The sequence below is a fragment of the Delphinus delphis genome, chromosome 20, assembly GCF_949987515.2.
Source record: "Delphinus delphis chromosome 20, mDelDel1.2, whole genome shotgun sequence".
In the NCBI taxonomy this organism is placed as follows: Eukaryota; Metazoa; Chordata; class Mammalia; order Artiodactyla; family Delphinidae; genus Delphinus; species Delphinus delphis.
The window spans coordinates 10,622,687-10,650,474 of NC_082702.1; the positions used below are offsets into that span (position 1 = coordinate 10,622,687).

Here is a 27,788-nt window from a genome sequence, read left to right on the forward strand (position 1 = left end):
GAGGGGTGGGGAACAGATCCTTAAGTCCTTACAGGTAGGGGGAAAAAAACCCTCAATTTTAAAAAAAAAAAAAGGATTCTTACTATTTTACTATTATTGACTACAAAAACATTTCAGACTCTTGAAGGGCTTGACAGGAGCTCCCTGGACTGTATAACGGGTTTGTAGCAACTATCTTTGCCCACAAGGACCAAAGGAGATGGTGGGCGCAAAGCGCTTGACAAAGGCAGCAGGCGCCCAGGAGGGGTCCCCGCCGTTTCCCTCCGGATCCCGTTTTCACTGTCACTCCTGGACGTCAAGCCGAGCCCAGGGCCGGCCTTTCCCAAGCCAGCCACTCCCCACGCATCGGTGTCTTGGCCTCGGCCTCCGATCTGGCTCCTCGTCTCGGCGCCCCGCAAAAACTCGGACATGCACACTCTCAAACCCCAGTCGGACCCCAACCCTAACTCTCTCTTCCTGTGTTGCCGCGTCCGGGTGTCCACCTTCCCTGAGGAGCTGGAACCCCGCCCGCGCCGTCGAGCCTTCTGGGAATTGTAGTCCAGACTCGCCGAGCCCAAACGTACTTCCGGGTTCGGCCAGAAGCGCAGCCATTGTCCCGCGCGCGGACGTTTTTTGTCACCGCGCACCTCGGCCCTTCGGAGGTTAAGCCCAGTGGCCCTGTGGATGCCGACTAGGGGAGGGGACAGAAGTAGCTTAACCCGAGTCTGTCGTGTGCAGAATCGGGGCAGAGAGTTGCTTAACCGAGCTCGTCTTGCCGTAGAGCCGTGCTGGGCACTGAGGCTGGGACAGGCCCTGCCTGGTCCTCGACCCGGTGGACGCCCAGGTTGGTGAGGGGCGGGGCAACGCCGGTGTCCCGTGCGCGCATGCGCAGGGTCTAGGCGGGCCGCTGGGATGGCGAGTGTGGGTGGGCGATCTGGGACCTGCGTGGGCGGTGCTTCAGCTTCGGGTCACAGAAGTTGGTGGTGATACTAGGGCAGCTGCAGATCACGAGACTGTGCTCTGCGCACGTGTGCGGGTACCTGGTCGGGTGTTGCTCTTAGGATGCTCTGGGGAAGCCCAGGTTGGTGGAAGACAGGCTATATGCACGGGTGTGGGGGAAGATCCTGAGAACCCCTCCTCTCCCTCATCCAAGGCTGGAGGAGCTGAGAACGACTGGGTGATGATGTGCCCAGTTGCAGATTCTGGTTCTCGGAGGAGAGGGGCTCTGTCATTATTCCTATACTCTTGAGCAGGTGTTTGAGCAGGAAACACGAGATGGGAGGTGAGATTCTGGGTAGTTGACTCTAGGACCCTGGAGCAGACACCACTCTTTTTGCAGACCTGGGGGCGCCCTGGGTAGTGGACAGACTAAGTCGGAGTTGCAGTTTCTTGTTTTAGGAGAGGCAGCGCTACTTCAGCGGCCCCCCCTGCCCCCCCGCCCCCCGCCGTGAGACTGGCTGATGGACTGCAGACTCCTAGGTTGACGGAGAGACCAGAGCCTAGAGGCAGGTTCTAAGCAGAGGGCTTCCTACACATGTTGGAGATGTCTGAATGGAAAGCAGGAACTTGGACCAGTGATCCTGGGACCCACGTTGGATAGTGCAGAGTCCTAGGACATTCAAGTTTGCTGAAGACACTGGGTGGCAGGTACAGATTCGGAGCCCAGGAATGACAGGCTGCAGCCGCTGCCATCAGATTGACAGCTGTTTGGGAAGGAAGTGGGATGCTGCCAGCATGATTATGAAGCAGGTGTCCCCAGGATCTGTGCTCGGGCTGCCTAGCTTGCAGGCGTGAGAATGCTCCAGGTGGTAGAGGAACAGAGTCTGGGCTGCAGATTTGGACCTGGAAGGGGCGGTATGCTAGGCGGCACACAGGGGTTGACATTTGGGTTGGAGGAAGCAAAAGGACCCGGCTCCCATGGGAGCTGCTCTGTCGTGAGTTTGAGAACCCCCAGGCTGGTGAGTGCCCATGTCCTAGGCCTGATTCTGGAGTTCTCTGCTCCAGTTACTGTTTGGGTGTTCTGAAGCAATGGCGGTAAGCAGGCAGTGAGGCTGGGGACCTGAGAACCCTCACAGGGGCTGGTGGGTACTTGAGGTAGCCCAGGGAGGTTGAGGAACAGATTGGGAAATGCAGCTTCTCGTCTCAGGAGTGGGAACTTGCACAGTGCCCCGGGCTGGCCGAGGGCCCAGGTCCTGGATGCAGATTCTGGGTGTGAGACTGCACTGCGTGCGTGGGTATGCCAACAGGAGGAGGGAACCTCGATGGGTGGCCCCTGTGCGGTGGCTGCTGGAGTAGAGGCCTGAGGGCCCCAGTTTGGAGCTTTGGGTTCTGAACTTGGGAGGGCCAAGGCTGCGCTCTGCACATGCACTGGTATTTGGGCAGAATGGGCGCATGGGCAGTCCTAGGACCCTGGTGCTGCCTGAGGATGTCCAGGTGGGTGGAGGGAGTAGCTGCAGATTCTGGGCTGCAGAGGGGTAGGGCTGTGCCAGGTGCCTTCTGTGCACATGAGCAGGTACTTGGGTGAGAAAGGAGGAGCTGGAGGTGGGTATTAGAGGGCGCTGGGGTCTTTGTGCCCCTGGCACCCCACTCACAGCCTGATGATGCCCAGGTTGGTGGAGAGACAGGATCTCCCTGAGCTGCAGGTGCCCAGGAAGATGTTTGGGAGGAATCTGGGCAGGTGCGACTCAAGTAGGGGCCTGGGGAGGTTGGTGGGGGAAGCAGTTTGGGTGCGGGTTCAGGGTACAGCTGCATTGTGAACTCACCGTATACTGTTTGAGTGAGAATCCAGTGGGGCTGAGGGGTGGGTAAGAGGGAGAGATGGGGCAGGGATGGCGTGCGGAGGTGGGGGATTTGCTGTTCTAGTCTCCGACCCAGAAACATCGAGTTGGTACAAAGACAACTGAGGTCCACACTCTGGGCCTAGGAGGGGCTGGCAGGTGCTGGTGTTTGTCGGGCAGCCCCCGGTCCCATGCCGGCTTTGTTTCTGACTCAGGCCTGAGGACACCCAAGTTGGTGGAGGAGCCAGGTCAGAATTACAAATTCGGGGCCCAGGAAGATTTGGGGTAGGGGAGAATCTGGACTGGCGTTCTTCTGGTAGGAGCCCGCCCACCCTAGAATGCTTGAGGGGCCAGGTCCCGGGTGCAGCTGAGCTCTGTGCTTACACTTGGCTGTTTGAGCAGGAAGTGAGAGGCAATCCACCCGACAGGTGCTGGAGGGTCAGGCTTGTCAGTGGATCCTGGGAGGGGCGGGGCTACGTCACGAACTTCATGCAATTAGTCACGCACGGAGGTTGAGCCGTCAAGCCCAGAGCCCTGCTGTTTGCCTGAGGAGGAGGTGCTGATCTGGGGCTGCAGATTCAGGTTGAGGGTAGTGGGTGCACACCAGGGGGTCCTTGATGTGCTGGGTGTTTGTAGGGGTCCCAGGGTCCAGTGGGATAGAGAGGGACTGATCGTGCTGCAGGTTTTGGTGATGGACGGAAGGCCGCATTTGGGCATGTGGTGGGCTTCCAGGTCGGTGGTCCAGAGGCCCCAGACAGTGGAGGAGCTGCAGGCTAGAGCTGCAGAGCCTTGGCCTGGGAGAGGAACTGAGGGACTCTAGGTGCGAGCACAGTTGTTCAGGCAGGAATCTATCTGGGCAGGAGCCTCTAGAAGCACAGTTGCCATGGGTACTGCATCCCGGAAGCAGAGACTAATCCAGGGAGGGGGGAGCCACAGTGGACCTGCACGAAGATGCTGTACTCAGGGCTTCGCCCCTTGCAGCTCGGGACCTCAGGCCCCTGCCCGTGCCTGGAGGAGAGCATGGAAGAGCGGGATGAGAAGCCCCCGGGACCCCTGAAGGCCAGCGCGCAGGTGAGTGGAGCTTCCCTTCCCTTGGGAGACCCAGAGCTTGTCCCCACCCATGCCCCACAGCCTGATCCCCTGGGTTTGGGACACTGTCCAGCTCTCTTTGCAGTGTTTCGGGGGCTTCTGGTCCCTCCCGATCAGCAGGCTTCTGACACACACTATACATTTTATGGGGCTCCCTGCATTTCCTCATCCTCTTAACCCAAATAACTCTTTCTGGAAGGAATTTGGTATCCTGTATCCAAAGCCCTTAGCCAGCGACTCACAGCTTTGCTTGAGAATAAGCAATTGGAAAGAATGTTTGTGAACGTGCAATGCAAGAGGAGAGTTGAATGAGTTCTAGTAAAAAACCATGAAATGGAATTCACTGTAGCCATTGATAGGATAAAAAGATATTTATGATCTACGTTAAGTAAATAGCATTTTGAAATGATTAAAAAAAGGATGTAGTTTGCGTGTGCATAGAAAATACATTATATCAGTTAACAAAGATTATCTGTAGTTATGTTCCCAGTGACTTTATGTTTTTAGTTACTTATCTATACTTTTGTACTTCTGTACAACACATTTTAAGGTTAGGAAATTAATGATTTAAAGCATTTTCTTTGAGAACATTTCATTTCTTAAAGATGTTAAATTAGAATTTCACCTTTCCCTTCCTGGACAGTTCAATCCTGAAGCTATTAGGTGGGGCAGAGCCAGGTAGGCGTCTGCAGTTGAGGGAGGGCTGCCTGCTGTGGGGCGGCACAGCCTCATCAGGGTGATGAGGGCATCCATGTGTGAGGGTGTCAGTGACCCAGTGGAGTGAGGTAAGTGTCCACACGGAGGAGGAGGTTCTGGTTTGGGGTGACAGGGTCAGCGCAGGTGAGAAGAGCATCCAGAGAGGGGATGCCCCGGTGTGGGCAGCCCAAGTGCAGTGAGGGTGTCCATGCAAGGGGTGGTCCAGCTTAGGGTGTCCGAGCCAGAGCCAGGTGAGGCGGGCACCCGCGTTGGAGGTGGGGTGCATCCTGGTGTGGCGTATCACAGGCTGAGCAGGTTGAGGGCATCTGCATGTGAGAGTGACTCGACGTGGAGTATCAGCTCAGACGAGGGCATCCACACGGAGTCCAAGGCCAAGTGACTCGAGAGTGAGTCCTTGAGAAGAGGCCACCTGGCCTGCAGAGCCAGAGCCCAGGCAGGGTGACGAGGGCCCCTTGGCAGAGGCCGGCCCCACGTGGGGCAGCAGAGCCCAGGTGGGCCGAGGAGAACTGTGCAGGAGAGGCGGTGGCGGTGGAAATGGGAGATTAGTTACTTACAGGGGGGTCAGTCAGATAAACAGATCAAATAAGGGTCATGATGAAACCGCTAGGTGGCGTTTCGCGGGGGCTTCTTGGAGCTCCAGTTCTTTATGTCTCAGCGCAGAAAGAATTCAGCAAGAGGCAAATAAGAGATGAGGAGTGATTTATTAGAACAGGACGCTGTGAGGCTTACAGGTGGGCAGGCAAGAGGGTGCCGTGCCCCCCAAATTTAGTGGGCTACAGTTTTATAATCAAAGGAATAGTGGGGAGGGGGAAAAGACCACCTTCTTCCTCATTCTTGAGTAGATCTCACGCTTCCATCATCAGTTCTTCCTCCGTGTCGGGCAGGGGAGTTTTCTTGTCCCTACGCGGTCAAGCCGGGTCTGTCACGGCGCAGTGGAAATGAGCAAAAAGGCGGTACATGTGCCGAAAATAGTAAATCATCTCAGGTTTTAGTATAATGCCACCTTTTCCTCATATTTTTGTTTTTAGTGCACACAGAGGAGCATGTCCTAGGAATCATTAACTTACTGAGCTCACTGGGCAGGATGTGGGTCTATGCCACCATTGTTTTATTGTTTGGGGGCATGTCTCATGCTTCTGTTGCAAAGCGAGCCCGCTTGGTTTTGTGGCTAAGCAAACCTGTTTTCTTGAGTGATCATTAACTTACAGGGGTCTCCCATACTTCTTTCTTTAGTTACAATCCCCTAGTGGCATTAACTATTTAATTATCTACTTTGTCCCTTTACTCTGTCCTTATCAGTCAGTGGGAGGCAGGGTTCTCGCCATCAGCTGTGGAAAGAGAGGACTTTGGAATGAACTTGGTGGTGATCAGTGGAATTGGAGGTATTGGGGTGGCTCCTGGTATATGTAGATGTAGAAATACGTACAGATGTTGTGTGCCTCTGTGTGTGTGTGTGTGTGTGTGTGTGTGTGTGTGTGTGTGTACACACAGATATACACATAGGTATTCCCTGTCTCTGTCCACTGTGAGGGCCTGAGAGCAGTGACATTCTGATACCAGTGTGCACCCCTAGTGCCCAGATCTCAACTTCTAAATATGCCACAGGTTTTATGAGTTTACTGTTAATGGGTATTTAGTGTTCGGTTTGTTGCTGTTATAGGCAGCACTGCTATAAATGTTTTTGATTATGTAAATGATTCCTTGTACACGTACACAAGAGTTTCAGAGAGAGAAGTTAGGCAAATATAAATTTACATAAGTTTGCATTCACATCTTTATCAAAAGTACAGGTAAAATGAGTTTTGCTGTGACCATTGGTATTGTACTTTAAGCCAGTAACTTCAGGTGTTTTCTGGGAATCCTAATGGTCCTTTCACCATCTCCTTCTATGTTATACAACTGAATTAGCAATCCACTCATGATGATTTTTACTTTCCTCAAATATTTATTGATGGACTAACCAATGTAAGGCCCTGTGTGAGGTGCTGGGGAGAAAGATAGGCTCTCACAGACAGAAAGGCTACATAGATAGAAAAAGCAAAAACATCTTCCTTCTTGTATTAGTTATCTCCGGTTGCATCTCTCAAACTTAGCAGCTTAAAGCAACGAACATTTTTTATCTCACACAGTACCTGAGGGTCAGGAATCTGGGAGCAGCGTATCGGGGTGTTTCTGGCACTCGGGGTCCCTGGTGCAGCTGTAGTAAGTTGCTGGCTGGGGCTGCTGCCTTTGGAAGGCTTGCGTGGGTAGGGGATCCACTTGCAAGCTCACTCATGTGGCTGTTGGCAAGAGGCCTCAGTCCCACACCACGTAGACCTCTCCCCGGGGCTGCTCACAACACAGCAGCTGGTTTCTCCCAGAGCAAATGATGAGAGAGAGAGAGAGAGAGAGAGAGAGAGAGAGAGAGAGAGAGGGAGGGAGAGAGAGAGGGAGAGAGGAAGGGGGGAGGGGAGCGGGAGCTTGCACACAGCCAAGATGGAAGCCACCGTGTCTTTTATCATTTGATCTCAGAATGACACACCATCGCTTCCTCTGTAGTCTGTTGGTCGCACGGACCTACCCTGGTACCAGGTGGGCAAGGACTACATAAGGCTGTGAATACCAGGAGGCGCGGCGGTCACCGGGGGCCACCTTGGAGGCTGGCTTCCACACTTCTCAACTCTGAACGGCCTCTAGTTCATTTTAATCGCTATCAGAAGACGCACGGGTGCTTTGGGCCTGGAGACGGTAAGGAGAGCCCTGGCAGGGAGAGACAACCAGGGAGCCCAAGTCTTGGCTCTGAATGAGGGACACTCAAGGAGAGACTGTATTGGGACATCACCTGAGAGGTTTCAGTGACTTACATACCTGGAGGTAACTCGGCCTTGAGGCGACTCTGAACCCTGCCTGCCTTCAGGGTCCGGCCAAGGTGGTGGCGGAGCCTCGCTTGTTCCCTGTCAGTTTCAGCATCAGAGCCAGGCAGGTTGTTGATGAGTCGGTGACCCCGTGCTGGAGGGTCTGTTCTGTCCATCTGAGGAAAGTTGAGAATTTTCATAGGTAATGGTGTGGGATGGGAGAGAGAACTTGCTTGTGCATGAGCACTAGCGAGAACCTGCGGTCAGGAGGATCTCTGAGAAAATCAGGCAGGGGAACCTTCAGCTTTTGGTATGAATAGGGGTTGCTTTTACTCCCTCTCAAATTAGTAATTAAGAAACTCTGTGCCCTCCAAATGGACCCTGTACATCACTTCCCTTGAGCTGAAATGTGAACTCTGCCCTACATCTCCTGTGGGCCATAAGAGAAATTAACACACCAAGGAGGGAGATTCTCCTAGTGTGATGCCTATTAGAGTTAATATCCTGAACCTCCTCACAGATGTAGGAGTTTCCCAAAGTTTCCCAAGCTTTCACAAAGCTTGGAGAATTGAGTTCAGTAATCATTCTGTGATTTGACTGGAAGCTTTTTTTCCCCCAAGAACCACCCCCCACCCCCTGAGTTAGGTATGTTTGGTCAACTCTGTTTACAGGAGAGCCAGTAGCAAATAGTCCTAGGACTGATTTGAGCAAGGGTTCACTGTGAAGGGGACAGGCCACTCCATGAGGGCTGTGCTTGTCTCTCTTCCTCGGCCCTGGATCACACATGTTTCCACTCATGTCGCAGAGAGAACGGTTATTATCTCTTGCCTGTAACTCTTCTCCACGTGGAAGTCAACAGGCTAATTCCTATTCCAATTCTGTAAAGTACACAAAGAAAAAGGAAACCGTTTCTTCATTACATGGAGGGGTGATTGTTGAACAAAAGGGAGACTTTTTAAAATGCTCCAGAAGGACATTATACTAAGTGAAATAAGCCAGACACAGAAAGGCAAATACTGCATGATCTCACTTATGTGTGGAACGTAAAAGAGTCCAACTCGTAGAAGCAGAGAGTACAGTGGTGGTTGCCAGGCAGTGGGGGAAATGGGAAGATGTTGGTTAGATGTTGCAAAGGGTCAGTTACGTGGGATGAGTAAGTCCTGGGGAATCTAATGTACAGCATGGTGACTAAAGTTAACAATATTGTATTGTGTCCTCGAAATTTGCTGAGAGTTGATCTTAAGTGTTCTGACCATATGAAAAAACTCGTAACTATGTACAATTTTTATTTGTCAGGTATACCTCAGTAAAGTTGTAGAATAAAATAAATTGTAAATAGTGAAAAAGAATAAAAATAAAAATGCTCCAGAGCACACAGAAGTGGGAGTAAAGGCTTTTCATTCCAGTTATATATCCAAAACCGTGCGCTTATCTCTAGCCTTGTCACATTCAGACCACTCACGTTGTGCTCCTGGTCAGTACTGAGGAGGATACAAAAGTGAAAAATATACAGTTCTTTACAGTTTAGGATTCATGACCCAGGTATAGAGACATGGAATTAATTCGAGGAGAATGATTTTACTGGTACAGTTAGGGTCCAATAAAAACAGCTAAGAAACTAAGGGAAGAAGAGACAAGACTTTGTGCTATCTGGGAACGCTTCATGGAAGAGGTGGCATTTGCTCTGGAGCTTGAATGATCAGATTTTGAGCGATGGGGCCATGGAAAGGGGAGGAGTTCACATCAGGCAATCAGTGTTTGGACCATCTCTGGTGAACTCCATGGACTTCAATGAGTTTACGAAACTTTATTACCATTTATTTCTGTGTGGGTAAAATTGACATGTCACTCCCTTCTTCAAAAGAGTTTAGATAATTGTGTGAGACAGTCTGTGTTGAAGTACTCTGTGTGTTGTTAAACACACTAGCAAATGATAGGTATTATCTGAAGGAAACCGCAGGAGCTAAGACGTAAATGCAGGAGACATTCCTAAAATGGTTGGTAATCCGAAGTGGATAGAAGGAGTGGGTGGGTGTAGGGGTGTGTGTGTGTGTGTGTGTGTGTGTGTATGTGTGTACATACTTTTGAGACAACACGGTTGTTTTGTTTCTTTGGCCGCACTGTGCAGCATGCAGGATTCTAGTTCCCTGACCAGGGATCGAACCCAGGCCTCCTGCATTGGGAGCGTTGGAGTCTTAACCACTGGACTGCCAGCGAAGTCCCGACAACATGGTTTTGGAGCATTTAGTTTGAGAGAGTAAGTTGGGGGTAGGTTCTGGAGGCTGATGCTTTTTCTGAGCAGAAAGGGCGCCCAACAGAGGTTTCTTCTAACCAGAGGAGGGACTTGAACTCAGCAAGGACTTGGTGCCTTTGGGGACCAAAGGACAGTGTGAAGGCTCAGGTAGCACATTCCGTGTGGTTGTTTTACTGTCAACACTCGTTTATGAAGTGGCTACCATGTGTCAGTACAGTCGGTCCTCCATATCCTAGGGTTCTGCAGATTCAACCAACCCAGGATCAAAAAAGTTTTTTTTTAATTCCAAAAAGTTCCAAGAAACAAAACTTGAATTTGTTGCTTGCCTGGCAACTCTCTCCATCACGTTTGCATGCATTTACATAGCACTGACATTGAATGGGGTCTCATAAGTAACCTAGAGATGACTTAAAGTAGACGGGAGGACGTATGTTGGTTATATGCAAGTACTGCGCCATTTTTATATAAGGGACTTGAACATCAGTGGATTTTGGTATCAGTGGGGGTCCTGGAACCCCCCCCCCCCCAGGACACTGAGTGATGACTGTGCTGATTGAAGCACAATGAAACCATGGTAAATAGGAGAGAGGAGAGCTCAGCTCTTATGGAACCCACTCTAGTGGAAGTTGGATTTTTTTAAAAAGGCATAAATATATGTGTGATGCAAAGAAATGAAAGCAAAGTGGCGGAATTGACTTATGGGCTGGTGGCAGGGAAGGACATTTGGTGCAGAGAAGACCGTGAGCAGAAGTGATCTCTCTTTTGTTTTCCTTGTGAAAACTTTTAAATCAAAAGATGTTGACAACAGTTTTGATTAAAGAGAAGGTGCATCCGTATTCCCCAAGTAAAATGGTTTTAGCAGGTGTGGCAGATGGGGAGCATTTTGGGGTTTTGTCTCTACTAGCACCTCCTGAGTTAGAAACATGAAGTCTTTCCGTTCTTGGCTTTGTTTCTTAACTGGTCTTAAATGTTAAAAACAAACAAAAACCGCGTGAAAGATTATGTAATAATTTAAAACACAGTCCAGTGTTTCTAGCTTTTCCTTTCTTGAGAAACTTCTCATTTCCCAGGTAGTTTTAGATTATAAGATGAGTTAACTTCTGGCCCTTAAGTTGTTAGAATTCAACGTCTGCCACTTTTGTAGCAAGAAAAGACAGCTTTGGTGTTGTCACACATTAAGAATGCGATTTCTCTTAGTAGCCGAGTTTCCATGATATTTGAGTCCGTTAGCAGTTTGGGGTCAAAACTTGTGGCTCCTTGGGGCTATCTGTAGTTTTGTTGTTGTTATTTTAGCCTTGTGAGTTAGACTTGTATGTTTTTGTTCCTTGGCCTTTGGAGCTATTTTGTAATGCCCAGGCAGCCATGTTAAGGCAGTTTAACCATCCTGGCATTTGTACTCAACAGTAATGCAGGTAATTAGCAGTTAAGCTTTCACATTCGGCCACCTTTACATTGCAACAACTCCAGTTCATTAAATACTCAGCGTTACCCTTAGTACCTGCCCAGGAATTATAGAGAGGTGTTTTTAGGCTTGGAGAAATCCTTTTCTGACTTTAAGCTACCTACTTTTCATGACCCTTCCCAATGCAATGGTGAAATTTTATCTAGGTTGATAAGGGAGGGAAATTGGCACACCTGTGAAAAGTACAGTAGTTTATCTCCTTTTAGTTTATGATTGAGACTGAATGATAACTGAGTTATAATCAAGAATCAACAGTAAAATCATCCCTCGATATCCGAGAGGGATTGGTTCCAGGAGTCTCCATGTATCCCAACATCCTCAGATGTGGTTACACATTCATGGATTCAACCAACCAAGGGTTGGATAGTACTGTTCGTACTTATTGAAAGAAATTCACATATAAGTGGGCCCGGGCCGTTCAAACCCATGTTGTTCACGGGTCAACTGTACTTATTTCTCAGTGTTTGAAGATTTAAGAAGGAACAAAGTACACAGGCATATGCTGGAGGTACTGCGGGTCCGGTTCCAGACCACCGCAGTAAAGTGAATATCGAAATAAAGCGAGTCATGTGAATTTTTTGGTTTCTCAGTGCGTGTAAAAGTTACGTTCACGCTATACTGTTGTCTCTTAAGTGTGCCAGAGCATTATGTCTAAAAAATGTACATACCTTAATTTAAAAATACCTATTGCTAAAAAAAATGCTAACCATCATCTGAGCCTTCAACAAGTCATATCTTGTTGCTGCTGGAGGGTCCTGCCTCACTGCTGGTGGCTGCTGACTGATCAAGGTGGTGGGTGCTGAAGGTTTGGGGAGCTGTGGCAATTTCTTAAAATAAGACAACGATGAAGTTTGCCTCATCCATTGACTCTTTCTTTCTCGAACAGTATTTCCGTGGCATGGAGTGCTGTTTAGTAGCATTTACCCACAGTAGAACTTCCTTCAAAATTGGAGTCAATTCTCTCAAACCCCGCTGCTGCTTTATCAACTACGTTTATGTCATATTCTAAATCCTTTGTTGTCATTTCAGCAATATTCTCAGCATCTTCACTGGGAATAGATTCCATCTCAGGAAACCACTTCCTCTCCTCATCCATAAGAAACAACTCCTCATTCATTGAAGTTTTTCCATGAGATTGCAGCAATGCAGTCACATCTTCCGGCTCCACTTCTAATTCTAGTTCTCTTGCTGTTTGCACTTCATCTGTGGTTACTTCTTCCACTGAAATCTTGAACCCCTCAAAGTCATCCATGAGGGTTAGAATCAGCTTCATCCAAACTCCTGTTAATTAACAGGAACTCCTGTTAACATTAACTCCTGTTAATGTTGGTATTTTGACCTCTTCCCATGAATCACGAATGTTCTTAATGGCATCTGGAATGGTGAATCCTTCCCAGGATGTTTTCAATTGACTTTCTCCAGATCCACCAGAGGAATCACTATCTATGGCAGCCATAACCTTATGAAATGCATTTCTCAAATAATAAGACTTGACAGTTGAAATGATTCCTTGCTTCGTGGGCTGCAGAATGGATGTTGTGCTAGCAGGCATCAAAACATTAATCTCATCGTACATCTCCATCAGAGCTCTCAGGTGAGCAGTAATTTTTTTTTTTTTTTTTTGCGGTACGCGGGCCTCTCACTGCCGTGGCCTCGCCCGTTGCGGAGCACAGGCTCCGGACGCGCAGGCTCAGCGGCCAAGCTCCCACGGCATGTGGGAGCTTCCCAGACCGGGGCACGAACCCATGTGCCCTGCATCGGCAGGCGGACTCTCAACCACTGCGCCACCAGGGAAGCCCAGCAGTAACATTTTGAAAAGAATCTTTTCTTCTGAGTCATAGGTCTCAACAGCGGGCTTAAACTATTTGGTAAACTATGTTGTAAACAGATGTGCTGTCATCCAAGCTTTGTTCTTCCATTTATAGAGCACAAGTAGAGTAGATTTAACATAATTCTTAAGGGCCCTACGATTTTCAGAATGGTACATGAGCATTGGCTTTAACTTAGTCACCAGCTGCCTTAGCCCATAACCAGAGAGTCAGTCTGTCCTTTGAAGCTCTGAAGCCAGGCATTGACTTTTCCTCTCTAGCTATGAAAGTCCTAGATGGCATCTTCTTCCAACCTAAGGCTGTTTTGTGTACATTGAAAATCTGTTGTTTAGTGTAGCCTCCTTCATGAATTTCTTAGCTAGATCTTCTGGGTAACTTGCTGCAGCTTCTCCATCAGCACTTGCTGCTTCACTTTGCACCTTTATGTTACGGAGGCGGCTTCTTTCCTTAAACCTCAGGAACCAACCTCTGCTGGCTTCAGACTTCTCTTCTGCAGCTTCCTCGCCTCTCTCAGCCGTCACAGAATTCAAGAGAATTAGGGCCTTGCTCTGGAGGAGGCTTTGGCTTAAGGGAACGTTGTGGTTGGTTTGATCTTCTGTCCAGTTCACTCACACTTTCTCCATATCAGCAATAAAACTGTTTCCCTTTCTTGTCATTCGCGTGTTCACTGGAGTAGCACTTTTCATTTCCTTCAAGAACTTTTCCTTTGCATTCACACCTTGGCTGACTGGCGCAAGAGGCCTAGCTTTCAGCCCGTCTCAGCTTTCGACCTGCCTTCCTCACTAAGCTTAATCCTTTCTGGCTTTTGATTTAAAGTGAGAGATGTATGTATGACTCTTCACTTGACCACTTAGAGGCCATTGTAGGGTTATTAACTGGCCTAATTAAATATTGTTGTGTCTCAGGGAATAAGGAGTCCTGAGGAGAGGGAGAGAGACGGAGGAAGGGCTGGTCAGTGGAGAAGTCAGAATATACACAACATTTATGGGTTAAATTTGCCCTCTTATTTGGACACGGTTTGTGACACCTCAAAACAATTACAATAGTAACATCAAAGATCACTGATCACAGATCACCATGACAAGTATAATAATAATGCAGAAGTTTGAAATATTTTGAGAATTAGCAAACTGTGACACATAGACATGAAGTGGGCAAATGCTATTGGGAACATGGCACCAATAGACTTGGTATCTGTGAAGCGCAGTAAAGTGCAATGAAATGAGGTATGCCGGGGGAATTCCCTGGCAGTCCAGTGGTTAGGACTGTACCTTCACTGCTGAGGGCGTGGGTTCAATCCCTGGTTGGGGAACTAAGATCCTGCAAGCTGTGGCGAGACCAAAAAAAAAAAAAAAAAGTATGCCTGTCCTTGAACAGAATGTCATTTGACAGGATGAGTCATTGTACTCAGTAGTAAAAACTTCAGGAAGAAAAAAAAAAAAAAAAAACTTTGGGAAGCCACAAAGAAATTATCTTGTTTCAGAGTGATTTTTTCAAGAGGGAAACATTTGTTGCTGTTTGGTAAATATTGAATTAAGGAAAAGAAATGTCATTAAAAAATGGATACCATGTTGAAACACAGACTGTGAACCTGCACCTCAATTCTGCTTTTCCAAAATATAACTGCTTTTAATGCTTTTGAGACTGTCCTTCTGGACTTTTCTGGGCATGTTTGTATTTTATAAAAATTTATTTATGGTCTATATACGGTTCTTAATTTTTTCACTCCACAATATATTATAGACATCTTTCTGTCCTTTATATGCATCAATCCATGCAAATCTATCTTTTCTTCTCTTGGCTGCTAAATAATATTCAGTTATCTGGATGAAGCATAATTTATTTAACCAGGCACTTACTGATGGACACTTAATCTCTCCTCCCATTTTTGCTATGATAATGTAACTCTTTAATGAGATTTCTTGTACATACATCTAAGTGTTCTTTCTTTCCTTCTTTCTCTCTTTCTTTTCTTTCTCTCTTTCCTTCCTTCCTTCCTTCCTTCCTTCCTTCCTTCCTTCCTTCCACCCACATGTTTTGCAGGATCTTAGTTCCCCGACCCGGGATTGAACCTGTGCCAGGGCAGTGAAAGTGCTGGGTCCTAACCACTGGACTGCCAGGGAAGTCCCTAAGTGTGCTTTCTGTTATTTCCTAAGGAAATACTATCAAGAAGACTTACTGGATATTACATTTTTAAAATATTGCCATTAAAAAAACAAAAATAAAAGCAAAGAGTATATGTAAAAATGGATGAAATCTGGATAAAGTCGGTACCTGAGTTAAAAATGTTGAACTGATATCAGTTTCCTGGTTTTGACAATGTACTGTGGTTACGTGTGATAGTATCATTGGGAGAAACTGGGTGAAGGGTACACAGGAACTCTCCCTGTTCTGTTTTTGTAAATTCTTGTGAGTCTTAAACTATTTCAAAATAAAATGTTATTTTAAGAAATATATTGCCAATCCAGGGAGCTTGTATCAACTTAAACTTCCACTAGGAGTATATGAAGCTCTTGACCCGTGGGCCACCAGGGCAGGAGTCATTAGCAACAGGCCAAAGAAGCAGTCCATGTGGTTGGGATATTGGTTACATAAAGGAGATTGAGCAGATAAGTAAATATAAATAGGATAATGGGACGCAGAGAAGGAAGGTAGAAATATAGAAGGTGGGAAGACTAGAATTGTTGAATTGTAATTGGAATTATTGCTGTGAATTTTATGGTCTCTAAGGTATAGAGGTGTCATAGAAATAGAGATGTGATTTTATCTGATTGAAAGAGATGAGCATCTTTTTGTATATTCACTGGCCATTTTATTTCTTCATAGTTGAGTTGCCTGTGCATTTTCCTTTGTCTATTTTTCTTTCTTTCTGATTCGGAGGAAATCTTAACAACATAGATTCTTATTGGTGGTGCCTTTATCGGTGGCACTTTTTGCCAAATATTTTATGAAGTTAATTTGTTGATCTTTGTCTTTATCATTCTTTGGTCTTGCTGTATTACATGTTATTTCCGTACAATTCCGTGATCCAGGAATTCAGGCAGGGATTTAAGCTGGACAGTTCTTTTCTTCTGCATCGTGTCTGGGGTCACTCAGCTCCGTTCAGCTGGTAGCTGGGCTGGTCTGGAAGATGCACAAAGACATCATGCTGTTTCTGATGCCTCTTGCTCCTCCAGATGTCCCCTCTCTCTCTCCACATGCTCAGCTTGAGCTTACCAGTGGGAAGGAGCAGAAGTTTGGTAGGTGGGATGTGTTAAAACAGATGGCCTGTCAAATCCTAGCCAACTCACAGTGGGAGTTTTGAGCCATGGCTTAGCTCCCTGATTATTTTCCTTTTTCTCATCTGCTTTGCCTTCTCAGGACTGTCTCCTTCCTCAGGAGATTATCGTCAAGGTCGAGAGAGACGATGCTGGGTCACTGGCCGTTGCATCCCAGGTGAGTTGGACAGGGCCTCTGTCTTCACCTCGAGAAATGTGCATGGCTGGTGGGTGGCAGAAGCCACATTGAAGTGAGCTGGGAAGTGAGTAGAAAATGGGGAAATAGAGATAAGAGTGGGCAACTTTTTACAAAAAGTTGGTTATCTATAAAAGATTGAAGAGAGTGATAACTGCAAGGAAATCTGAGGTTGAGGGTTGTTGTCTTTTTTCCCCTAAAGGTTTGAAAGGATTTGGCTCGGTTTAAATGGTTGCAGGAAAGAGTAAGTGAAGGAAAAGAAGTTAACGGTCAGGAGAGAGAGAAGATAAAACTATAAAGCAGAACTCACAGATACAGAGAACAAACTAGTGGTTACCAGTGTAGGGGGGTGCAGTAGAGGGGTGGAGGAGTGAGAGGTACAAAGTATTGGGAGTAAGATAGGCTCAAGGATGTATTCTACAATGCGGGGAATAGAGCCAATATGTTGTAATAACTGTAAATGGAAAGTAACGTTTCAAAATTGTATAAAAATTAAAAATAATAATTTAAAAAAGAAGACAAAAGCGATAAAGCAGAGTCCTTGATTAGTGCCAGGGGAATTAATTCAGAGCATATGTGAATGCATTAACTCTATTAGAGGAAGAAGGGCTCATATAAGAAAAATGAGGTTGAGGGAATTATCTGAAGGCTTGTGTTTTTCTCTGTGAACAGTCAGGTGAAATTATCTTTTGAGCATGTGGGTGGGACTTGGAATGGAGAGATGTTTGACTAGAGTAGAGAAGACTTAAAATAGTAATTTGGATTATGAGAGACAGGCTGCTCCAGGAGGTATAATAGGGTTGCTGGTCAGTCCGAAAAGCTCATTCTGAGATAGTGACTGTTTTTAAAATTTATTTATTTATCTGTTTATTGGCCGTGCCACACAGCTTGTGGGATCTTAGTTCCCCAACCAGGGATTGAACCCGGGGCCTCGGCAGTGAGAGCGCAGAGGGATTCCCGATAGTGACTGTTAATAATACTCTATTCAGTTGCTTTTGTGGATTTTCTTTCCCTGTGGCATTCCGTAACCTACTTTCCATGGAGAGCAGATTTGACATTCAGATTTGTTTAGTTTTTGTAGCCAGGTATATTCAGTGGAAGCCCCATAGGTCAGGGTAATATTTGAAAGAGAATTTTTGAATATATCAAATAGAAAGATTGAGGTGAGTGATCCACAGGCTCTCACCTGAATAATGAAGATGGGAAAGATAAAAGAGGATGCTAAACAGAAAGGAAAAGACTACAGACTGGAGGATAGTGATAGTAGATATTTTAGTAAAGGCCCCAAACCAGCAGAGAATGAGAGGAGTAAAGGGAGTGATTAAGCATGTAAAGTGGAGAATTCTGATGTCGTAATGAAAGAGTGAGCGCTTCTGGGTGTGTGACTTGAGAGGTGGAGTACTTTATGGTGATTTCAAGATCTGGGGTCTCACACTAAGAATGAGGGGCTGGGAGTTGGGCTGGCCATATGAGTTGATGACTGAGAACATAGTCTGTGATGTTAGGGAAACTTGAGGTTGCATCCCAGTCACTAACCTTAGGCCTACGTGTTAATTTCTCCGACCTTCTAGCTCTTCATCTGAAAAATGTTGCTGCTAATGGTATTTTCTCACAAGGGGCCTTGTGAGAATTAAGTGAGTGATAATTTATGCAACATGCTTAGCACACTGCCTGATACCACATAGTAAGTGCTTCATGAAAGTCAGTTATTTTTATATTATTACCAGAGAACTCTACATGTGGATGCTATAGACTGCGCAAGACGAGACAGTACACGTTCTTGAATTAGCGGATAAATCCTGGGTATTATAAATCTTCAGTGGTTGGGGGCATGGGTGGTGTTCAAGAAGTTGGTACAACACAGCTCCAAGAAGTGAGGTAAATGGCATGAATTTCAGGGTAACTGGGAGCACACACACCCTCCTCCCCCTCTGATGCTGAGACCCCTGGGATGGGAGAGCACGACCACCCTGAGCCTGTGAGGACTTCAGAGGAGGGAGTCCTCAGGGGGGAAGTGTAGGTTTCTATTAACACAGGAATGTAGAGAGAATATTTGGTGAAGATGTAGGATTTCTTTTTTTTTTTGCTGTGCTGAGTCTTTGTTGCTGCATGCGGGCTTTCTGTAGTTGCGGTGTGCGGGCTTCTCATTGAGGTGGCTTCTATTGTTGTGGAGCATGGGCTGTAGGTGTGTGGGCTTCAGTAGTTGCAGCACGTGGGCCCTAGAGTGTGCGGGCTTCAGTAGTTGTGGTGCATGGGGTCAGTAGTTGTGGCTCGTGGGCTCTAGAGAGCAGGCTCAGTAGTTGTGGTGCACGGGCTTAGTTGCTCCACAGCATGTGGGATCTTCCGGGACCAGGGCTCGAACCCATGTCCCCTGCATTGGCAGGCGGATTCTTAACCACTGCGCCACCAGGGAAATTCCGGATTTCATTATTATAGAAGAAGAGTTCCCAAGGGCACAGTTGAAGGGTTTGGGAAGAAATTTTGAGGACTTGGGTGTAGGGGACAGATGAGAGGAAGGATAGAATAAGAGGGATAGAAGTTCAGAAACAGCCAGTATCCACGCGCTGAAGGACCTTTTCAAATGGGTATGTGATGGGCCTTGTGAGATTCAGGTGAGAGGAAAGGATTTCCGTCAGAATTTGAACCAGGATTATTTTGATATATTACAGAGTCTACTGATATACTGTTGATTCACTTACTGAAATAATTTACCAAATATATAATTAGTCTATACTACACACCAACACTGTACTAAGCTCTGGAGTTACTGCCCTCATGGATTACAGCCTAGTGACAAAGATGACCATTATGCAAATGATAAGAAAGCATCGTGAGTCTTATGATAGAAATTCCTGGAGCTTTGAGAACATATAGCCTGGGGTGCAGTGGGGGGTGCTAATCTAGTCTAGTATTATTTATTTAACATTTGAAGAAGTTTGATATTAAAGGAACCTACATTAAACAGTGAAGGGGAGTGTTTATTAAAAGGAAGCATGTATTGGAGGTTGAAAAACAGTACGTATAGATCCATGTTCAACACGGGGCAGTTTGCAAGTGATATTTCTTTTCTTTTCTTTTTTTTTTAAGTATTAGATCGATGTTTTTTATTAAGATCTTAAAAAAAATATGACCTGAAAGAATAACACATATATTTGTAGGTTCTTCTGGCTGAACTTTCTGTTTCTTTAAACTGCTGCTTAAAAATATTTACCTAATTGTTATTACCTATAAACAACATTGTGGTTCTGATTATTTTCTTTGACTCAGTTCATCCTTTTAAGATCTTCAATCCTGAAGAAATGGCACAAAACGAATAATGAGAAATAACAAATGATATTTCTGAATCCCATTTTGGGGTAACTGTGAAAACCTTTGAGATTTTAGTGAAATTTATGGGCCACAACTTAGAAAAAGGTACAGCAGCATTTTGCATGGAGTTTCTTGGGATACAGGGACTTTGTGTCCTATGCATGAACCACAGCTTAAGAACACCCCATCTATTTAAAAAGCCTTGGTAAGTGGCATTTGACTTCTGTGGTTTTTGCTGCCTTTGGGTAAGGACAGATCATCTCCAGCACTTTTTTGGAACAAAATTCCTGCCCAAAAATCTTAGGAGGAGGTTCTTTCCTGCTTAGAGGAGGCAGTCCAAGAGACCCCTTTTACATGGCAGTAATGACAGGCCCTATGGTGCAGCTCATAGTGTGGACAAAATAGAAATGTTTTCTGAAGACTTAAGAATTCAGGATAAAGGTTTCATTGGCTGTCACTTATTTTTTGAGGCTCCTCAAACCTAATCATCCTGATAATAATTCCCAGCCTTTGTTTTTTTTAGTAAACTCTGGTAATGGCTTTTCATATATCGTTACAATTAATTCACTCAACAGCACAATGAATTGGGTATCATTAATCCTAATAAATAGAAGTGGAATAAACTCACCATTAATAGACAGATGATCAGATTAGATATATTTAAAAAAAAATTCAGACATAGGCTCTTAATAGGTAAGAAAACCCACATCTCTTTTCCATATCCAGTGCTCTAAACCTGTACATACTGCCTTTCATTAAGGCCCACATTTCATTTTCCGTCTCAGGCATCAGTAAAGCCTGTGTGCCAAATCTGGCCCGTCACCTGTTTTTTGAAAATAAAGTTTTATTGTAATACAGCCACATCCATTTGTTCATGTATTTTCTGTGGCTGCTTTCTTGCTATAGCACCAGAGCTGAGTAGTTGTAATAGATAGAGACTGTATGGCTTGCCAAGCCTAAAATATTTGCTCTCTGACCTCTGAGAGAAAAAGTTTGCTGACCCTGTTCTGTTAGTTTCTCGGGAATTTGGAGGGAATTCCTAAGTAGGAATTCTATATTCACCAATGCAAAAATCAGAATAAGCATTTTCTTTAAGGTCAACAAGAGAGAAAACAGTTTACATCAGTTCTTAGCTGGTGTTCTTCTTTGGGGTTATATAAATAGGTCCAGCATCCAAAACGCAAAGGGGCTCACCTAGAAGGTACCTGTATCCCTTGACTAGAATCCTTTGAACGGTGATCATCTCAGGACAATTTCCAGGCCATCAGGTTTTCTTTCTTCCACCTGTCAAACTTTTCCTCTGTGAACATTGGAAGGAAATGATACCCAACTGAGCAGGAATGTGTGTCCTCTTTTAGGAAGGAGTGAACTTCCATAGAGTGACTGTGGACTTCACTCAGGAGGAAGAAGGCACTTTGAACCCTGCCCGGAGGACCCTGGACAGAGATGTGATCCTGGAGAACCACAGGCACCTAGTCTCTTGGGGTAAGAGTACAATCCCCTTTAATGAAGTCTATGTATTGAAATGATTTCTCATTTCCATTGATCAAGAGCTAGGGAATTCAGAGGCCAGAATGATTTTGGCCACACATAGATTGCATTTGTGCTTTTTATTCCCCAGTGAAGATTTAGTTTTAATTTGTAGGGTAGCAAAGGTACAGATTCTTGGGTTTGAGCTTATGCAGTCTTCTTGGCTCCTAAAGGCCAAGGACTGGGACCAAATTCTGCAGTGATTTTCTTTTGTCCCCAGCCCAAATACCCAAAGTCCTGTATCTTTCCCTATCGGCTTTTCAAACCAGATGCAGTCTCCTAGTTGGAACAAGGGGATAAGTATAAAAAGAGTTTCTCAACATGCATATCCAGGTGAGAAACAGACATTTGGGAGTCATTACAGGTATAGAAGATTTGTTTGAAAAATCCCCATAGGGCATGCTGCATATTTCTCCATCTCCCACTCCTGGTGGACTTATACATCACCACTTTTTCCAAGTGCGCTTCATATTGCCTGGCCTAATAGCCACCAAGGCTTCTGTTTATGAGCTAATCTTCATCCTCTCTCACTTGGGACTAAAGGAATTCATGGGGCCATATTAGCCCCTAAGGCATTTAGGGAACCTGGGATAACAGTGCCCCCATTATTTTTTCCTGGTTCACGAAGTAGTTTGACCTTGTTTTACTAACACAGACTGTGCTAGCAAGTTTCATGCCTCCAGAAATTTCTAGAAATGTAGACACTAATTTCTATTTCAGTGAACATATATCTAGCACTAAAGAAGGTAGAAAGGACCCTCTTTTTTTGCTAAGGATTGCAAAATTGTTTTGCAATTCTGTAGATTCTGCATAGGGGATCTTATTTTGGAATATGGAGATATTTGACATCTAAAGTCTTTTTATTCAGCAACACTAAGATTGAAATAGTTTCATATTAATGCCTTGTTACACTATTGGACTATGGTAGTTCTCTGCTTACTACTTCATCCCATCCTTTTGCTTTCTCAATTCATGTTATAGGTCCATAGCTGAAAACAAATCCACATATAATTGCATACTTTCTTGTCAGCTTTCATTCCCCTATTCCAGCTCTAACATTTTTTTGGCTAGGGTGTTTTATTTTGCTTCCTTCCAGAGTCGGCAACTGCACTTGGAAGAAGAGAATCAACATCAAAGCAGAGCAGTTTTGGTGATGAACCATCCCACAGAGTGAAGATAGAAAGGTTGACAAGAGATGATCCTTGGTTATCTTCATGTGAAGAAGTTCAGGATTGTAAGGAGCTTTTGGAGAAGCAACAGGAAAAACAAGAGAGACTTTTGAAGGAAGTGACATTCACTCACAGAACAGCTATTAGTCATGAGAGAGCCTGCAAAAGTGATGACCTTGAGGAGAAGCGTGGTCCAAATAACAGTCTTCTTTCACCACAGATGATACCCATAAGAAACCATTTTCATAAACATGCTTCACATGTTAAAAAATTTCATTATAATTCTATGGTAAACACTCATCAGATGATTAATGATAGTGAGAAACTCTGTGAAAATAAAGAATGTGGAAACCTCCCCCAGAGCATTCATTTTTTTCAGTTTACAAAAGCTCAAACAGAAGATAAATCCTATGGATTTAGTGACAGTATTCAACACTTTAGCCATGATAAACCCCTAAATCTACATGAGAAAATACATGCACAAGGAAAATCCTTTGATTTTAAGGAACATGGGCAAGTTTTGAACCACAGCATATCCCATAATGAACAACAGAGAATCCCTGTTGAAGAGAGTCAGTATAAATGTAATAAAACCTCCCAGAGTTCATCCCTTGCTCAAAACATGAGAAATCATTCTGAAGAGAAACCCTTTGAATGTAATCAGTGTGGGAAATCCTTCAGCTGGAGCTCTCATCTTGTTGCACATCAGAGAACTCACACAGGGGAGAAACCTTATGAATGTAACGAGTGTGGGAAATCATTCAGCCGCAGCTCTCACCTTGTTTCCCATCAGAGAACTCATACTGGAGAGAAACCTTACAGATGCAATCAGTGTGGGAAATCCTTTAGCCAGAGCTATGTCCTTGTCGTGCATCAGAGAACTCATACTGGAGAGAAGCCTTATGAATGCAGTCAGTGTGGAAAGTCATTCAGGCAGAGCTACAAACTTATTGCACATCAAAGAACTCATACTGGAGAGAAGCCCTACGAATGTAATCAATGTGGGAAATCATTTATCCAGAGCTATAAGCTTATTGCCCATCAAAGAATTCATACTGGAGAAAAGCCCTATGAATGCAATCAATGTGGAAAGTCCTTTAGTCAAAGTTACAAACTTGTCGCGCATCAGAGGAGTCACACAGGAGAAAAACCCTTTGAATGTAATCAGTGTGGAAAATCCTTCAGCTGGAGTTCTCAACTGGTTGCACACCAAAGAACTCATACTGGAGAGAAACCCTACGAATGTAATGAGTGTGGGAAATCTTTCAACCGCAGTTCTCACCTTGTTATGCATCAGAGAACTCATACTGGAGAAAAACCCTATGAATGTAATCAGTGTGGGAAGTCCTTCAGCCAGAGTTATGTTCTTGTTGTACATCAGAGAACTCATACTGGAGAAAAGCCCTATGAGTGCAGTCAGTGTGGAAAATCCTTCAGGCAGAGTTCATGCCTTACTCAACATCAGAGAACTCATACTGGAGAGAAACCCTATGAATGTAACCAATGTGGAAAAACATTCAGCTTGAGTGCTCGACTTATTGTACATCAAAGAACTCATACTGGAGAGAAACCCTTTACATGTAATCAGTGTGGGAAAGCTTTCATTAATAGTTCTAAACTTATTAGGCATCAGGCAACTCATATTGAAGAGAAACCCTATGAATGTAACTAGTTTGGAAATCTTTCAGCCAGAGTATATCCCTCCCTCCTTCCCTCCTTCTCTCCCTCGCTCCCTCCTTCCCTTCCTCCCTCCCTTCAGCCCCTCATTTCCTCCTTCCCTCCTTCCATTCCTCCAGGATTACATGTATTGGAAAGAACTACTATGAAAACAATGTGTCTGGAAAAAGCTTTCAGTTAGCTCTCTGTTATTGTGTATCTGGAAATTTGTTCTGGGGAAGAAACAGAGAAAAACTATCAAATATTTTACTTAACAGTTCCATGTTAAAAAATCAAACTTGGCCCTTATAACACATTCCCACAAAAGTAATAACTACTGGCGCTTTTCCTTGTAGAAAGCACTTCGACCTGACTTTGAGAGAATTACCATTAAATGGGCAGTATGCTGTGGAGTGATTGCCAGTGAGGTGGACCTCTTTTCCAATAAAGAATAAATGAGAATGCTGATACCAGTGGGCTTGTTGTTGAGAAGGTTGGAAAATTGCTGTAGTTGTTAGAACTTAGGCTGGAAAACGGCATTTCAGTGTATCATTTTCCAACATGATTTCCCTAGCAGCTACTTAGTAATCAGTTTCATACAGCACTTTCTCTTATATGTGAAGATTTTGTAAAAATTAGGGAAATGGCTATGATATGAACTGAAAAATGCAGGGCAAGAGTATAGAACATTCATTTCTAGAACCATCATGATAAGATATTTGTGTTTGGATCAGGGTCTAAAGGGATTCTAGGTGTATCTGTTTTAATTTTAGGCTTATGCCTGTTTTTTTTTTGTGTATGCTTTTTTATAATACTAACAAATGATATGAGTAATAGTCAAAAAAGTACAAACATTTCCATCTCTTTGACCATTTAGGAAAGACCTGACAGTCAGATAGCAAAGATCCCTCAGGGTTCTGAGAGTTCCATTTGGATTAGCATGAACAGGTTACTCCTTAGGACTTAGATTCCCAGGAATGTTCCTCATTGAGAATAAAATATTTCCCTGTGAATGTGGAACTGGAAATTTAAGCCAGAGGGACTGAGAATGCATGGGCAGTATGGAGGGCATATGGGCTTTTTTTAACCCATATATCAAAAGCAGTATAAAGGAGCTTTATTTTTATGGTGTTTTTTTTTTTTTTTTTTCTCTCCCCTCATGTAGTATTGTCTTTTTTTCCTCTGGGATATGTTCCCTAATGTGAGAATCCTCTGAATGGGAAGGTACTGCCCTGGCTAAGTGCTTGCCATCTAAATTAAGCACACAAGAATGCTTTTAGTGAGGTAATATTTGTAGCTTCTCATTGGTTTTTTAGATTTGGTTCACAAGTCTTTCTGGCCTTTGCCCCTTATCATGAATTCTAATTCTGTGGATTGTCATGGACCTGAAACCTCTGATCCCAGAGAGTTATTGAAAAATAGGCTGAGAGTTGAACTGAGAGACCAGAGCATAGAGGTAAATTCCCTGGAGAAAGAAGAAAAAAAAAAAACTAAAGTGATATCTAATAGGGGTTACCCTTAGTAAATTCTGTCCCCAGGATATGACCCTAAGTGGATTCATCTTTATGAGGGTTAAGCCAGAGAGTGCAGCACACCTCACAGTGACTGAAGTTCTGGGGGAACAGTTGTTGACGGCTGGAAAACTGGCTGCCCACCCCAGGAGAATCTTCAGTCCATGAATGCACAGATAGAGGAAGAGAAGGGGTTCTCTGTGCACTGCCTTTGGGGGAGGACATAAAATTGTGAAAATGCTAATTTGGTAGTGGGACATGGTTAGGCTTCTTTTCCCCAAAATTATAGATAAAACCAATACCAGTGCTAGGTACAAGTGGATGATTTTCACTGGGCATGTTGAATCTTACTTTGAAGACAGGAGACAGGAGACAGGATTGTACAAATGAGATTAAAGCCAACTGGGCTAAGAAGGAAGCCTGTGAAGATTTCAAGTTTTGGAAGGGGTTTATCTCAAACTAATCTTTTTAGTGTTAAAAATATTTCATTGAAAATGAAATTGATAAAACTGCAAAGAATTTTGAAGTGAGTATGTGTGTTTATTGGCCAGGTTGAATATGAGTCATCTGTGTGCACTAAGTCATAAGTATTACATCAGTTCCTAGGTGGTGAATTATGGTTGCCAAGTGTTTTGAAGTAGGGTAGATCCACTAAATAAACAAAAATGTTAATTTCATTATTTGCTCAGTAATTTCCCTCTGTAGGAAAGGTATTCTTTTAAAAAATGGTCGACCAATAATGAAGAGAAGTTAAAGTGACAGTGTGCTAAAAATACATAATTAAACCTCTGAACCTAAAATTTAGGTTTAAAAGGGGGAATCAGCAACTTGATTTTAATGACATATGTATGACACATATATAACCACGTATGTCCCCTGCATAAAAATTTTTGTGTAAAATTCACGAAGTAAAATTGTACTTTGCCATAGCAAAATGTATAGAGATTTGACAGGCCAAATTTCTTTCACCATATTCCAGTAAAATTAGAAATAAGTGAAAGGTGACCAAAGCGTTTTAAAATACATGGATGTTAAAGAATACTCTCTCTCCTAGAACTAATTTTTTAAAACGTTTTTATAGTTTTATCGAGATATAATTGACATAAGTTTAACATGTACAGCATAATGACTTGACTTACAAATATTGTGAAGTGGGGACTTCCCTGGCCGTCCAGTGGTTAGGACTCCACACTGTCACTGCCGGAGCCGTGGGTTCAATCCCTGGTCAGGGATTAATATCCCACAAGCACAGCCAAATATATATATATATATAGTGAAATGATTACCACAATGAGTTAACATCCATCATCTCATATAGATACTAAAAGAAGAAAAAGAAAAAAAGTGGGTTTTTTTTCCTGTGGAGAGAAATCTTAGGATTTGCTCTCTTAGCAGCTTTAAAATGTACCATTCAGCAGCGTTAACTGTAGTCATCATGTTTCCTCCCATACTCCTGCTTAGTCTTCAGTACTTTTGTACTTTGTCCACCTTATTTTGTGGTTTGATGTTTCAGCTTACTCCTAGGCCTGACAAAGATAAACGTGCTTTTAATGTTTTTGTTTGTTTGTTTTTATTGTTTTTATAAATTAATTTATTTATCTATTTTTGGCTGTGTTGGGTTTTCGTTGCTGCACGTGGACTTTCTCTAATTGTGGTGAGCCGGAGCTACTCTTTTTTTTTTGCGGTACGCGGGCCTCTCACTGTTGTGGCCTCTCCCGTTGAGGAGCACAGGCTCTGGACGCGCAGGCTCAGCGGCCATGGCTCACAGGCCCAGCCGCTCTGCGGCATGTGGGATCTTCCCGGACCGGGGCACGAACCCGTGTCCCCTGCATCGGCAGGCGGTCTCTCAACCACTCCGCCACCAGGGAAGCCCCTGGAGCTACTGTTTGTTGCAGTGTGCGGGCTTCTCATTGCGGTGCCTTCTCTTGTGGAGCGTGGGCTCTAGGCGCGTCGGCTTCAGTAGTTGTGGCATGTGGGTTCCAGTAGCTGTGGCTCACAGGCTCTAGAGCGCAGGCTCAGTAGTGTGGCACAGGGGCTTAGTTGCTTTGCGGCATGTGGGATCTTCCCAGACCAGGGCTTGAACCTGTGTCTCCTGCATTGGCAGGTGGATTCTCCACCGCTGCACCACCTGGGAAGCCCCTGTTTTTGTGTTTTTTTTGTCCAAAGAGATTTCAGCTTGGAGTGGGGAGGGAATCCAGACTTTTTGATGCTGTTTTCAG

General features: G+C 44.7%; 1 protein-coding gene across 3 annotated transcripts; it reads left to right on the top strand.

Annotated features, from left to right (window-relative positions):
• The first annotated feature begins 604 nt into the window (after positions 1-604).
• ZNF180 (zinc finger protein 180) lies at positions 605-26,206 on the top strand. 3 transcript variants are annotated; one of them, XM_060000164.1, is made up of 5 exons: positions 605-823; positions 3,738-3,827; positions 16,302-16,376; positions 21,062-21,188; positions 22,330-26,206. In XM_060000164.1, exons 2-5 carry the CDS (start codon positions 3,777-3,779, stop codon positions 24,072-24,074), a joined length of 1,998 nt encoding a protein of 665 aa, XP_059856147.1. In that variant the 5' UTR covers positions 605-823; positions 3,738-3,776; the 3' UTR covers positions 24,075-26,206. The 3 variants fall into 3 exon arrangements, with proteins under 3 accessions (XP_059856147.1, XP_059856149.1, XP_059856148.1); XM_060000165.1 differs by lacking the exon at positions 605-823 and adding an exon at positions 949-1,060; XM_060000166.1 differs by lacking the exon at positions 16,302-16,376.
• The last annotated feature ends 1,582 nt before the right edge of the window (positions 26,207-27,788 follow it).